At 43.9% G+C, this 15,867-nt stretch overlaps 2 protein-coding genes across 5 annotated transcripts in view; one reads left to right on the top strand and one right to left on the bottom strand.

Moving 5' to 3' along the window:
• Positions 1 to 8,833, top strand: part of ASPH (aspartate beta-hydroxylase) — a 222,155-nt gene extending 213,322 nt beyond the window's left edge. For all 4 annotated transcript variants that reach the window (XM_086695803.1, XM_086695807.1, XM_086695804.1 and 1 more), the window contains one exon: positions 6,618 to 8,833. In XM_086695803.1, coding sequence (XP_086551929.1) covers positions 6,618 to 6,768 — 151 coding nt within the window. In that variant the 3' untranslated portion in view covers positions 6,769 to 8,833. The remainder of the gene's footprint in view (positions 1 to 6,617) is intronic.
• CLVS1 (clavesin 1) overlaps positions 8,428 to 15,867 on the bottom strand; it is a 174,491-nt gene continuing 167,051 nt past the window's right edge. The window contains exon 6 of the mRNA XM_025922836.2: positions 8,428 to 10,540. Coding sequence (XP_025778621.1) covers positions 10,453 to 10,540 — 88 coding nt within the window. The 3' untranslated portion in view covers positions 8,428 to 10,452. The remainder of the gene's footprint in view (positions 10,541 to 15,867) is intronic.

Below are 15,867 nucleotides of genomic sequence, written 5' to 3' on the forward strand. Positions count from 1 at the left end.
CGTTACTCTCATGGAGCGGCCAAGTTGTTTGAGCTCCGGACGATCGCACACGGGAATTCTTTCCACTGAGTCTCCAGGACGTGCTGGAACCAGGCTGCGGGAAAGAAGAGTGACTGTGTGGCTCTCCTGGAGACTCAGGCTTGTTGCCTGCAACTTACCAGCCAAAAATATTGGACAGGACCACCAGATCGTCAGGAAAATGTGCATGGGTGTCACGTCAGCAGCACGCTGAAGACATGAGTTGGCAAGAAGTCCTGTGACGCCTCTTCCTGCTGCTGTGGAAATAATGGCCCTCTACCACAGCGTACCTCAAGTGTTTTTGTAGCATACTCTTTCCATTAATCTCTCAAGTTTTTAATTAGGTAGATTATGTGGAAAGCCTGCTAACATGTTAACAGTGAGAGAAAGACTTAATTTTTTAAAGTCACCATGAATTGTTCATAGACAGCATTTCTTTTTTCACAAAGTGTCCAGGAAGCTAAAGTCTAAGAATTTTCCTTTGGACATCATAGCTCTTCTCTTTGACAGAACGTAACCGTCTTCCAGCCCAACTGTAACGTGACCTTACCCGTCCATAAGTCACCATCCGAGCCTGCGCACCTGGGATTGCAGGTCGAACATGGCATTTTACCTGGATGTGTTCCCTGAGTATTTGTTACGAAATAGTAACATTTTGTCCCCTTTCTTCCTTTCCTTGAGCAACTTGGTGAATTAAAAACGTCCAGTGAAGTCTCTTAACCGCTGTTCTGGTTAGCATTTGTACACGCAGGTACGCAGCGATCCCTGCACGGGGAATGGCGATTCCCACATGCAGTACGACTCGTGCGCAAGCATTTCGTTTGTTGAAGTGATGGTCGAGAAATGGGAAAGTTGGGATCCATTTTGCTATGGCAATATTAAATGATGTGGAGGTTCCTGGGCCAGTCCTCCAAAGCTTTTCACTCCATCTTTAGACAACTTGCATAATCTCTCTAAGCCTTGATTTCCTCACCTGTGAGATGGGAGAAGAACAAAAGTGTATCTTTCTGTGGTTTTGAGTGTGAAAGCAGTCCACCTAGACGCAGTCCGGACTGTATTTACAGAGTGCTGTGTGGTAAAAGCACTCCGTGTGTTTGATCTTTTACTGTCCTCTTGTGGGATCGCCGTAGAAATGGGGACCTTTGTCTCTTACCTTCCAGGGAGTGGGACCAAGCACCCCTCCGCCACTGGAGATGGTTCTTGTGACCTGGAGGAGGCGGGGCTTTAAGGAGTTAGGAAAGGGGAGCGCGGTAGGAGGCCAAGGGTGTGGAGGGATGGAACGGATACAGATGGGGACTGTGATCTGATAGGCGCGGGGCCAGGAGCGATCCCGGAGAAAGGAGGACCGGCAGGAGCACAGCGGAGAGCTCCACACCCCGCTCCCACAGTTCCCCTTTTCCTCTTCGAGCCCCCACCCTGGAACTGGAGGTCTGTGGGGACCGGGCAGCGGCATCCCCTCTGGGGTCTTATGAGTCTGCCTTCCTCTGCCTTTTCTCTTTCTTGGCCCCCTTTTGGCTTTCTCGGCTGCTGGTTGACCCAGGACCAAGAGGAGGGGGTCCAGAGCTTCCACAGAGACAGGGGAAGTCCCCAGGCCTCTGTGGAGGGGAGGGCGGCCCTGTGGCAGCCGGGCCGGGCTCCTCTGTGAGGGGCTGGGAGATGTGCTAGGGGTGCATATGCACACGATCTGTCGGGAGGAGAGCTTCTCTGTGAAGTCAGCCGTCTTTCATTGGAATTGATATGTTGACCTGAAACAAAGCAGCAAACACTGTTTCTCCATTTCTCAGACGGAAGCTTAAGCGTGCCCTGTGAAATGTCGTGTGAAGACCGAAGTCCTAACCAGCAACTCTGCTCAGAGAATTAAGGGAATTTTCCTGTGGAAAGGAGCCTTAGAGGCCATCTTTCCATCTCTGTCGTTGTACCGATGGGGAAATGGAGGCCCCTTGGTGAAGTGCTTTATCACATGGCTAGTCAGCAGCAGTCAGAACGAGAACACAGGTGTCCTAGCCTCCAGAAAAATGCTTTGTGCCGATAGATAGATAGATAGATAGATAGATAGATAGATAGATAGATAGATACTACATACATATATACATAGAAAAAAATGTGCATTTGTGCACGTGTGTATTTCTGTCTTCGTGTATTAGGTAGAGAGAGAGAGAAGAGTTTTACGTTACGATTCTAGTATGTGCCAGGATTTCTAATGCAGTCAGAATTGAGGGACTTCAGTAGGTCAGGATTAATAAGTACTGTGTTATGTAGCCTTATTGCTGAGCTCTTTGACCCTTTTTCTGTATTCCACTCAGCCTGTTAAATGGCTTCCAGGCCACCTCCCACAGCAGCGCAGGCGCTAAGCATGTCCCCTAGTAGTACCGTGATCTCTAGCTGAAGGTCTGGGCTCTAATGAAGCAAGGCTGGTGACTTTGCGCTTTTTCCACAGACCCGCAGTATCACTGCAGACATCTGAACTTGCTTCCATAGGATTCCTCTGCTGGAAAATTAGAACCCTGTCTCTTGCCTACCTCAACATTTTAGCAAGGATCACTGAGATGTGATCAATAAAGTGTTTAGGTGGCAGACTCTATAAGCACCCAGTATCATTGTTTAGCATGATTAGTGTTGACGATAATTCTGTGACACAGTGTGGTTGTTGGGTACAATACTGCCACCATTATCGTTAATTATAATTACAGTAATTTGAGAAACTGAAGAATTATGTGACATTACTTTGTCTTTGACCAGGTATTCTTGCATCTTTTGCAAACCAGGGAGAGGCGTGCTTCTCTCGATGCTAAGGCATTCTCAAAGCCAGATGAGGTAGCCATCTGGGCAGAGGGTGCAGCCCCCCACTCTGGTCCTGCTCTCCTGAGCCCTGAGAGAAAGGCAGGGTGCGCCCTCAGGAAACTCAAGGGCAACCCTGAAAATCTTTTCTCCAGAGGGCACCTTTCAGGTCATACTTGGAGTATAACTTAATCATATTTGGTGAAGCTTTGCTCACAAAGCAAGTGGCCTGAAAACTGTTTTCTTCACCTTGCAGTGAGAGTCTTTGTTATTCAGAAGAGATCTGAAGACCTTTGACCGATTTAGAGCTGTCGCTTTTTCTGGAAAACCTCATCCTTTCCCAAGCAAGGCATTTATCTCAAGTTAACCTCAGTCCCTCAGCCTGCACGTGGCTTGGATGGGATTTTTTGTTTTTCTCTTTCAGGTTAACGAGGGCTACACTTTTTGTCATTTTAGCTCTCATGAGAGATTGAAACATGCCAGTTTTGAAGTATTCACAAGGAATCTACATTAAATAATTGGGTATCTTGGCAGCTTTTCTGGAAAACTGTCTGAAAGAAAATGGAAGGGCTGGGGCGCCTGGGTGGCTCAGTCGGTTAAGCATCCGACTTCAGCTCAGGTCACGATCTCACGGTCCGTGAGTTCGAGCCCCGCGTCGGGCTCTGTGCTGACAGCTCAGAGCCTGGAGCCTGTTTCAGATTCTGTGTCTCCCTCTCTCTGCCCCTCCCCCATTCATGCTCTGTCTCTCTCTGTCCCAAAAATGAATAAACGTTAAAAAAAATTAAAAAAAAAAAAAAAAAAAGAAAAAAAAGAAAATGGAAGGGCAAAGAGAAGATAACAGGACACACTTCCCCGTGAGTTTGAGGGCCCTAAAGGAATCCAACTCTTTAGAATACCTCCCAGATTTTTGTTAAAAAAAAAAAATATTTCATCAATGGTTTACACTGGTCCATACTTGACTTAAGATTTCTGAAAAGCCACAGACAGTGGTCACTCAAATTCCACCCTTAAAGACACTGGTGTTCCTGGAATAAACCAGTGTGTTTCAACACTAAAAGCTTTTCCCAATTCATGGGGAATGTAAGTTAATGAATGAGATGCTCAATAATTTTCTCCCGTAAAGCATCCCTAAGTCTTTGACTTTCTTACACCCATCAGAATCGAGTGAAAAATATCATCTTGTGCAACCTAGAATTTTGAGTTCCATTCTTTGAATTACTTCCAGTATCTTAAGTAGATTCCAGATCCTCTGCCACTCAAAAAAAACTTTGAGAACCCTTGCCATGATAGCACAAAGTGTATTTCGCAGGTCTCTGAAATTTTTGGTATCTCACCCCCTTGGAAGATTTTTGTCTTCTCAATGAAGGCCAATTCATAGGGCGTGAAGCCAAGGTTATTTTTGGTAACATTATACCACTTACATATGTTATTATCTCTTATCTTTTCCCTATTTTTTTTCCTGTATTTTCCTTCCTCCTCTTTTATATTCTCTACCCTTCATCGGATAAAGACACAAAGGCTCCTGTATGCTGAGTGACCCCCCAGGTCACACAGTAGTAAATGGCCAGTTGGTTTTAAATCTGCTTCCATTCAGGGCTGTAACCTGCCCATTGTGCTGTGCCGTTTCTCTCCCTCTTTCTCTTCCACCACATGCTCCCCTTTCCCTTCCCCCCACCTTTTTTTTTTTTCCTTTTCTAACAGTGGTGAAACACATAACATAAAATTTACCATCCCGTTTCTAAATATCCACACAGTTCAGTGGCGCTGTGTACGTTCCTACTGTGCTGCCATCGCCAACATCCGTCCATCCACAGGACTCCTCATCTTGTGAAACTGAACACACTGAACAACCCCCGCCCCCATCATTCTTACCATCTTTGTGAATTTGCTCTAGGTACCGCCTGTAAGTGGACTCACACCATATTTGTTCTTGTGTGAGTGCTTTATTTCACGGAGCATAATGTGCATGTTGTAGCATGGTCCGGATTTCCTTCCCATTGAAGGCTGAATGATACTCCATTGTACGCATGTTCCACATTTTGTGTACCCATTCATTGGTCCGTGGACACTTGTGTTGCTTCCGCCTTTTGGCTGCTATGGGCGATGCTGCTGTGCACACGGGCGTACTGCCGCTCCCCCGTCAGTGCACTGCCCCCCTTATCTGCTGCCTATATTTAGGCTTGTCAGCGATCCTCCATACACATTGCATAGCCCCACCAGTAACACTAAGGCCTAGAACATCACCACCAAACTGTATAAGCGATGGGCCATTCCACTTCCTTTTTCTTGTCCTTTTCTTAACTTTGCCTTTCTTTTCAAGTTTGGTTTTAATATGTGTCTAATAATATTTAATAATATATACTCTGTCTTGTGCTCTGGTGTCTGTATATTTCTGTTGTTGGTTTCACTTGGATGGAACTCCAGTAGAACTCTGAACCATAAGAGGAATCATAGTGAAGAGTCAAGCAGCCCATGTTTATTGAATGCAAGCTATTAGGCTAGGTGTGTGAGACAGCGTGTGACATGGGGTAGGAAGGTGGGGATGAGTGGGAAAGTAGGGGTCGATTCTCAACTTCAAGGAACTTTCAACTGGCAAATATTCATTTGTTTATCATTTACTTTAAATAACGTAGAAATGTTATTGTCTGATTAATACAATGTGTCTGGGATGAATGTGCCTCTCACCACCCACCCCCCCACCCCGACCACCACTCCACAGGGACATTTGGCAATGACTGGGGATACTTTTGGATCTCATGACTGGTGGGAGAGTGCTACCGGCATCTAGTGGGTAGAGGCCAGAGAGGCTGTCAAACGTATGCAGAGCACAGGACAGCCCCCAAGTTATCTGAAATCTTGAAATCAAGCTAGCATTTTCTATCCTATGATTTTAATTTTTTGCTAATCCACAATATAGAATATCAAATGCTTGCATGGAACTTTAATACTAAAGAAAATTTCCTAGTAATAATTTCATTTTAAAAATGTAACTTAGCATGTAATAAATTGGCAGTAAATACCTATTTTAAAAAGAGAAGAACATTAGCATGACTAATAAACTTTCTTTGGATTTGAAAGGCATTGTGTAATTGCCCCTGCATATTTCTGTCTTGATTGCTTTATTTAGACTAGTACTATGTTTAGGTCTTAGCTTCTATACACATATTTTATGAAGTAATGTTGGAGGCCCTGAAGAATGTTTTGCAGCATTGATTTAAAATACTCCATGGATAGCCCACTTGCATTGCAAATGACATTAAAAATATAAACAAAATCCATTCCCAATCTGCCTTTCCATAAAATGGGACTTCTTCCACGAAATGGAGCTTTAACCAACGGAAAGCGTTGAGAAAATCATTTGGAGATGCACTGGCGCCCTTCCAGGTATCCTACGGGGCATGAAGATACCCAGGTGCTGCCCATAGGTCTAGACCAGTCTCTGAAAGGCCAAGGGAGGACAGCACGCAGTCATTGACCAGGAAGTCATGTGGGCTTGAGCCACCGGGGCACGCCTTTCACTGCTTGCCTGACTCTACAAGCCACACCTAGGCTTGTTCCAAGAATAATTGCAAAGCCTGTGGTGAGGTCAGTATGCTCTTATCACCAGTCCCCTGCCCTGTGTTCACGTTCAGGGCTCAGCATCAAAAATTGTATTCATGGTAAGAATCCTTAAATTCTTTCTTAATCACCAAGGAGAGAATAAATGCTGGCTTTGCGTTCCAGTTATCTGGTCATCTCCCAAAGGTTATCATGAAAGTGCCCATCTGCACATAGCCATGGGTTGATTCTCAGACATCTGAACCCATGTTTTTCTGTTCCAGGACGTGGGAAGAAGGCAAGGTGCTCATCTTTGATGACTCTTTTGAGCACGAGGTATGGCAGGACGCTGCGTCTTTCCGGCTGATATTCATCGTGGACGTGTGGCACCCAGAGCTGACCCCCCAGCAGAGACAGAGCCTGCCTGCGATTTAGTATGTTGTACAGGCTTGGAACACACTGGAGAGAGGCTGCCTTTCCGCTTCCATCTCCTTGGGTGTAGGGACACAGGTTCCAAGTCTGAGGCCCTTGATTCCTTTGACTTGCAGCCCGAAAAATTCTGAGGCTCCTCCTAGGATTAGAAGACACTAAAAGGAATATTTGCCTTGCTGCAGTTCATGTAGAAAGTACTCTGCTCTACTTCCTCCCATGACGGCACCCATCTGATGCCACATTTTCAGGTGAATACGGGATAGCTTCTACCTTGTCAGCCAAAGATGCTTTCTCCACTTAGAAGAGGCCGAAATCAGTGTACAATGAGAAGATATGTAGAAACTGTGAATGGATCGCTTTAGCTTGTAATCTTTCTATGCAATTATATTTTTCTAGGGTAGCTAGGCAATTTTGTCATCACGTACCACTACTTTTTTGTTGATTTTGATAACGAGCTGTGTAAATGCTGTTCAATGGTAACTTTCCCCGTGAACCCATACTTCCCTCTTTTAATTATTTTTAGTGAAAGACACTCATAAAAGAAGCAATTATATTTTCCTACTACAAAGGAGAAAGATGTAATTGTGCTGATGTCTGCGGACTGTACTGCTTCCTACCAACTGAGTCCATTTGCTATTTCAAATCGTCATTGAAAGACGGTGTCTTAATTTCTCTCCTCACCATGCAAATGGTAGAGACTCTGTCTTTCTGAGAGGAACTTTTCACACTGAAAGAAGACATGGAATTATTTTATATCGAGGTATGAAAGTGCCACATGAAAATTTTTTTAATGCCAAGAATTAGGACTTGAAAAAGTAACATTTCTCGGAGTAAAAACGTTCTCTCAGGATCAAATAGCGAGGTGGCTGCTAGGACATCGGGCTCCTTGGCCTCTTTGCCGTCTGAGAAAGGGCTGGAACCCAGAGTCTCCTTGCCTGTTGTAGATCCACGTGAGTGAGGAGGTCCTTAGGTGGGTCCCCACCACAATTTTGTAAAAATATGAAGGATGGCAGAGTGAAAGACCTCAAGAATGCCAGGATCTTAGTCCTGCGTTTAGGATGTCCAGATCGCCTTCCTCTTGGACAGAGTTTGGAAGATTCTTGTGTTTCCCTGGCTTGAGAAACTTCTGCCATTTAAATATAGCTTTGAAGTAGCAATCGTTGTCCATAGTTTAGCTTTAATGTTACGCACGGCGTAGAAATAACAGTTGAAAAATGGTTTTGCCTCCTTATTCCAAAGATGATCAAACTTAGAAGAGTATTAATGCATTAAATATTGCATGTTTCCAGTCCAAACTAGAAATGATAGCTATGTGAATGTAATGATATTCATGTACCTGAATTTTAAGCCAATACGGACAAAAATGCTGAAGAAATGACACAGCAGTTACCAAATCTCATTCACGGGTAGAAAAAAACACTTGTGCTTCCTTTCCATTTAAGGACAAAGAGGGATGCTTTATGTCTTTTAAAAAGAGTTCTTTAACGTTGAAATGGACCCTTTTGGCTTGACGTGAGCTTCCAGTGAGAAGGGTTTGCAAGATATTTTGTTCCCGTCTGTTTTGCCAAAACAATCCCACTAAAATAGATGAAGAAGCACATGAGGAAAGTATCGAAATTACCAAAGTCCAGAAGAAAAAGCAAACTCTTGAAAATAAAAAGGTGTTGTGTCCTTCAGTATTTATTGAACGGAAGAAATGACTGACAAAGGACAACACAATCCAATGCTCCTGTAAGAATATTCATGTCACTTACTGAATTTGGTTCTTACATGTATACCGCATACACATAAAGAAATTTAAAGCATGAGTTGTCAGTGTTAAACCATCATCTTACGTTCATTTAATGAAATCACGGACTAGAGTAAAAACTAGCTCTTGACTTAATAATTATAATATGGTATTTCAAATCAGGTCACTACAGTAGGTTCTAAATGTTGCCAATTGAAAAGCCAGAGTTATCCTTACTGTTGTAAAGTGTTGGCAATAATCGACTCCGATACCGTTTTAAACACTTGGATCCCTCAACTATTTTATAAACACAAGTAATAAAATGGATTTTCTAATTCACTTTAATTCTTTATCTTTCTTCCCTCTGTCATGGAATATAAGGAAAGCATTTTGGTCACTGCATTGGTAGAATGATTTTCAGTGTTACTATTTTGTTATTTGAAATGTCTACATAAAATGAATTGGCTTTACTTGTACTGTGATACAGTTGGTTGAGAAATATTTTTAATTCTATTTAAATTTTATTTCAAGGGTGGAATACAAAAATTACTTCTTATTCCCCTCTACCAGTAGAAAAAAAACCTAAAATACTAGATTCATTGAGAAAGAGATGTAATAAATGGTTACGATTAGTAATATCCATGGAGGGTGATTATGGCCAGGTGAATCACCTCCTGTCTTTGAATTTTTTAGTTAATTCTCCCAAACACTTAAAACATAAAATCATATTTTTCTGCCCATTATCAACTCAAATATTTTTTATTTGACATTGAGCACCAACTGGTCATACTAATAAATGCCCATGTCATGCAGATGGCTGGGAGCATAAAATATATGTAAAAACATACAACTCATCTGGGGAAACATGGCCCAAGTAAGGATATCGTATCCTATTCACTTTTATTTCATTTCCTTTGGATAGTTGGGGACTCCATTTCTAAGGAGAACAGACAAAGAAATAAAATGATCTTTGGCATTTTATCCCGCAATCCTAATCTATTTTCAGTATTTGCATATTTAGCCATCTTTAAGGGTCTTCCTCCAGGATTGATATGTACCCTCTCAGCAACAGCCAGGTCCCTTCTCCATACCTTGAACTGGTTGCAGGAGGATGGGGGGCGCTAAATGCTTCAGTAGCACTTTTCTTTGCTGTAGTGACCCGAGTGAGGCAATTTGAATGGATTCATTCATCACTGACATGTGTTTTCAATGAGACCCCACCCCCTCCCCCGCAGATACATGTTGCCTGTGACAAGTCACATTATTAAGATGAAACAATCATATTTCAAGTTGTGTGTGTCTTCCTTTAAAGTCAGATCATGGTAATCAGCTGGTGGCCTGAAAGAAAGATGTGACGTCGAAATCATTCTTGCAGGATATCCAAATAAGCAAACTCTGCAAATAGCCGGACCTACAAGAACATGCCCTTAGGCTGAACAATTCGATGCTGGTGATGAGGTCAAAGAAAATAATTCAATAAGAATGGAAATCACTGGAGAGATTACTGTCTTGGGGCTTTGCACTTACATTGAGCTTGACAGCTGTGTCTGCACAGCTTAATTCTGGTGTATCTACTTGGAAGTGCGCTTAATCTTAAATCACAAAAACTGGAAAGGGTATCTGCGGTGCCTCAGAAAAATCCTTGTCCTAAAGGAGTGTGTGCATCAATTTAGTTTTTCCTTTTTCAATTCGTTGAATACCGTAAATAAAGGGGAATACCGCCTTGCTTCACCTCCAATCCCCTCACTGAAAAAAAAACAACAAAAAACCATCTCTCAAGTCTGTTCACTTTGGCTGCTCAGACCGATGGCTGGTGACAGTCATTACTAGGTGGCAGAGTGGAGGGCCTCATGTCAAGCGAACGCACGTGTCTGTGTGGGTCAGTTGCGCCTGTGCTTCCCGGGTGGCTGATACCACTGAGGGCTGGCGATCTGCGGGAGCGTGGGGTGAGCCGGGGTTCAGTCCAGAGCCAGGAGTGGCTGAGTGTTCTCGTTCTCTCCCTTCTCTTCGTGTTTCAGGGTCCCAGCTTCTACCACAGACTGAGATCTAATAATAGGGGAAGGAGAAAGAAGCAATTACAGACCATTCATGGAGGCAACAATTTTGGAACCTTGGAAGGCATTCAGATTTTAAGTTCCCCTTATGAATCCAAACACTCAGAATAACAATATAATCCCCCTCTTTTTTTCTATCTCTCTCATGCTGGCTTTTTTGCATTCTACACCACATATTTATGGGGAGAGGCATCTTGAAAGCCTCTTTGCCAAGATCTTTTCTGGTGGTCAAAGCAACATGTGTGTTCTACCACAAGGCTGCCCCAGTGTCTAAACATTCTACGGATCTTGAGATGCATCAAGTCGAATGAACACCGGATTTTTTTAATGTTCCCAAATACTTTTTAGTATTTAGTACTCAAGGGTGGAATACAAAAATTACTTCTCTTATTCTCCTCTACCAGTAGAAAAGAAAAATTACAACACTAGATTCATTGAGAAAGAGATGTAATAAATGGTTACGATTAGTAATAACATCCATGGAGGGTGATTACGGCTAGTTGAATCACCTCCTTTCTTTGAATTTTTTAGTTAATTCTCCCAAATACTTAAAACATAAAATCATATTTTTTCTGCCCATTATCAACTAAAATATTTTTTATTTGACATTGAGCACCAACTGGTCATACTAATAAATGCCCATGTTTCTCAAGATCATAGGAAACTATCATGCATGATGTTAAGACCACAAGGTTTGGAATCGGATTGGTAAATGTAGACTCTGCCCTTTACTGGCTGAGGAGCCTTGGACAGGTTCTTAAAACTCTCTGGACCTTTATTCTGTCACCTGTAACACAGAACTATTACCTACTTCCCACTGCTATTGATAAGGACTAAAGCTAATCATATTTGTAAAGCATTTGATGTGTAATTTCAATCAAAATTTTCAGAGCATTCTGTCACCATAGTGCAGTAATAGCAATCCGTAGTTTCTGATAAGCCCCCTCATATCAGATGATAACAGTTTCTATTTTGGGTTTACAATGTGAACTGAAGTTATTTTCCAGTATATAGAGAGGTTATAAGAGATAGGTGTGCAATATACATTCAATAAATGTTCACATGCTAAAAAAAAAAAAAAAATTAAGGGGTGCCTGGGTGGCTCAGTCAGCTAAGTGTCTGACTTTGGTTCAGGTCACGATCTCACAGTTCACAAGTTCGAGCCCCGTGTCGGGCTGTGTGCTGACAGCTCAGAGCCTGGAGCCTACCTCAGATTCTGTGTCTCCCTCTCTCTCTGCCATTCCCTCACTCTCTCTCTCTCTCTCTCCCTCTCTCTCTCAAAAATAAAGAAAAACATTACAAAAATATTTAAAACATTAAAATGGTTGAACTTGATTGTCCAGACAAGCAAAATTTACATACGACACGCAATAAAATGTGAACTCAGAAGGCCTGAGTTGCCCAAACCTTCAGGACTATCCCTGGACTGGCTCTTCTGAACCCTTGGGGTATCCTGCCTGATAAAATGTCTCTGCATGCTTGAGACTGTGCACCATGCCATATAGTTGATGCTAAAAATGTGACTTCTTGTGAATGCCTTTTCTGTATGTCTGGGTTTGGAGTCACCCTGTATCAGTGTGACCTCTTGTGGGGGCAGGTAGGGAAGGAGGAATCGAAGACTGCAGGTCTGTGTGACTGACCCCTGTCAGCCAGTAGAAATCCTGGACACCACCGTGTGGGTGAGTTTCCCTGATTGGTCACACTTGGTGCATGTTGTCACATGTTGCTGGGAGAATGAAACTCTATCAGGACAACCGGAAGCCAGCGACTGGTCCTGTGCACCTGGACCTCACCCAATGCACCTTTCTCCCTTGCTGATTTTAATCTGTATTCTTTTGCTGTAACAAACCACAACTGAGTATAACAGCTTTTCTGGGACCTGTGTGTCCTGGAAACGTATTAAACCCGGGGTGGTCGAAATGACCCCCAGAACAATATATAATTACACTAACAACTTGTTTTGTGTGCACCTGGTATTGTTGTAAGTTCTTTAGATGTATTAGCTTACTTCATTTTCACACCCCTGAGGAGTGATGCTATTATCTCCATTTTATAGATGGGGGAGGGGGAGGGGTGGAACTGGGGGACGGACAAGTAACATAGAAAAGGCAACACAAATAGAGGACAGGGTTGTCACCATCATGCCAGTTCCAGGCATACCTAGGGCTGCAGAGCTGTTTATCTGAACTATTTAGTGTTCCTTAGTTTTACCTCACTGTAAAAATAACTCCCCCCCCCCCACCCGGCCCCAGATTCTTATGTCCATTCAGGATATGCACGTATCGTAGAAAGTTTAAAGAAATCAAGAAGCAAATTAGTACAATTGTCTCAAAACAATAGATTTTTACTCTAACTCTACTGTGACTCCAGGCACAGTCCCACTTTGGGTGCCAAGCCTAAGCTTTGAAAGTGAGATGGCTTCATGTGGTCCCGGGACAGGACGGAGGAAGCCCCCGCTTGCAGTGTGGCTCAGCTGTTTGACACATTTGCTATGCATTTCCCTCTGCTTTCATGAAGGGTCCGGTGTGTGTGTGTGGGGGGGGGGCAATAGATTTATAGGTTTATAGCAAAGCTGAGAGCCGAAGCATTGCCATAAGCAGGAAGAAAACACCTCCTGAAGTGTGGCCCCTCAGGCAGCTGCCTAACTGCCTTGTCCTCAGGCCCTGGTGAGCGCGGAAGATCCTGCTGCTGGCTGTCCCACTTCGGGGGCCTTGCACTGCACTTCCCTACTTTCGAGCTGGTTGCTTCTCGTTTACAACGTGGCAAGGGAGGTCCCAACCACAGAGTGACAAGGCACCGCAGTGACCCCTCGAGATGAACCCAACAGGGAGTATTCAGTAAGGGGCCGTGCAGCCTCTTCTTGAATCAATCCAAATTGAGAACCCCAGTCCTCCATGCTGCTCTAGAGGGGCAACTCTCCCAGAAACTTCTTTACATTGAACTCAAACCTGTCTTTGCAACTTCTAGATACCGTTTCTTGTTCTGTCTGCTAGAGCCACCCATGTACATGTAATCCGCCTGGTCCACATAACCACCCCCCCCTTTTTTTTTTTTTTAACGTTTATTTATTTTTGGGACAGAGAGAGACAGAGCATGAACGGGGGAGGGGCAGAGAGAGAGGGAGACACAGAATCAGAAACAGGCTCCAGGCTCTGAGCCATCAGCCCAGAGCCTGACCGCGAGATCGTGACCTGGCTGAAGTCGGACGCTTAACCGACTGCGCCACCCAGGCGCCCCACCACCCCCCCTTTTTAAGCTCATTTATTAATTTTGAGCGAGAGAGAGAGAGAGAGCACATGGGCTCAAGCAGCAGAGGGGCAGAGAGGCAGAGAGAGAATCCCAAGCAGGTTCCGCACCTCCAGCGCGGAGCTCCAGGTGGGGCTCAAATGCACAAACCATGCGATGGTGACCTGAGCTGACACCACGAGTCAGAGGCTCAACCAACTGAGCCACCCGGACGCCCTCACATGACCACCCTCTAAGCGTTTATCTAGTGCCCTTGTCGCCAGCTAGAACCCAAGATCTCGCCATCAGTGCTCACCTGCTTGCACTCACTTTTCCCCCATCTTTCCTTAAGCTCTCCTTTCCAGCTTACCTGGTTGGCGAATGAGACCCGACCCCGGCCCTCAGGTGATAGCGAGTGCCGGACAAGGCCATCCAGACCAGCTTGAGACTTGCGCCTACACGGGACCATGGAGTGGCCTCTGGAACTACCAACGATTACCTTCACCCCATTATAACACTAAAATCTCTGCCCCAGGGGGAAACACAAGCCTCATTTACATAACACACAAAATATGTATAGGCACGTGTGCAACCCTATGCCCACCTGCACATATGGTGACAAGGAGCCTCTTTTTAAATATTTATGCTCACCCCAAATCAAAGGAACCTAACCACCCTTGCTCGGGAAGTCATGACTTTGGAAGTTATTCCCTGTGATCTCCTTATTTGTCGCAAATAGAATTTCTTTTGTGTGATGGTTCACCTGGTGTAGTTTGTGACTCACCGAGGAGCTACCTCCCGTTGGTCAGGTTACACCTTCAGCCCTCTCTTCCTGCCACCACCAAGGCTAACCAGATTCGTCTCGTGCCAAGGTTTCTAAAATTACTGCTGGGACGTTCTCCTGAATCTCTTCATCAACTGGTTGCCCACAGGGTGTCACCCCAAAATAGAGTGAAATTATTGCTTCTCGGTTTTTTTTTTTTTCTTTTTCTATGCTTCTGTTGAAGCATAGACAATGCACCTAAAATTGTATTAGCCTTTCTGGCACTCACTCAACACAGCTGAGGGAAAATTTAGCTATATTTGCATAGGCTGCTGGTAAACCATTCCTCTTTCATCTTGAAGGTGCATGGTTCAGTATCCAATTTCTTCTTCTGAAATTTGGCTCATATCTCTATCTCTGTCTTTTTGGATCTCGAAATTTGTTATCCATCCAAATTATTGTCTGTGATTTTAAAGAGAATTAGATTAGTTTCCAAACTTCCCCTCCCTATTTTGGGAGCCACTGTGGAAAAAAATTCAGGGCGCCTGGGTGGCTCAGTCAGTTAAGCGTCTGACTTCAGCTCAGGTCATGATCTATCCGTTCATGGGTTCGAGTCCTGCATCAGGCTCTCTGCTGTCCGGGAGAAGCCTGCTTTGGATCCTCTGTACCCCTCTTTCTGCCCCTCCCTTGCTTGCGCTCTCTCTCTCTCAAAATAAATAAGTAAACTTAAAAAAAAGAAAAGAACAGATCCACAACATGTCAAATATTGAATTTTCAAACAAAAATCACTTATTTACACTCATAGTGAGAAATGTTTGAGGATGTCTCCTGAGCAAATGTTCAGGAACCTTAGTTTTCTTGTGGAAATATTGCTTCAGTTACCCCAAGCTAGACTCACACACAGATATGAGATTACTGTGATAGGCACCCAGAAGACAGGGTGTTCGGAGGAGGTGAGGCATTAGCTCTAGAAGGACAAGAAGGAAGGAAAAGGCTATTGTTCACACAATGACATCATTCACAGTGCTCATTCGGGTGACTCTTCCTCCTTCCACTTGGGGTCAAATTTAGATCAGTGTGATTTCTTTCAATACCTGTACTGACAGCAGGGACACAATGCAGGCTTTTTTACCTCAGTCAATACACTGTGTGTCTTGGTAAAATTGATCAATTTGGAGGAGCCGAGCATGAGGAACGGAACTTAATGTTTTCTTTTTTATCTGCCTTTCCCCTGATTGAGACAATGACCATAGCCTTTTTACTCTCAGCATGACATCATCCCATGTGCCTGGTCGCACAATGGACATTCAATATAAGGAACACGCTGCATT

This window comes from Puma concolor, chromosome F2, assembly GCF_028749965.1.
Source record: "Puma concolor isolate L17-30 chromosome F2, mPumCon1.1.hap2, whole genome shotgun sequence".
NCBI classification, from domain to species: domain Eukaryota; kingdom Metazoa; phylum Chordata; class Mammalia; order Carnivora; family Felidae; genus Puma; species Puma concolor.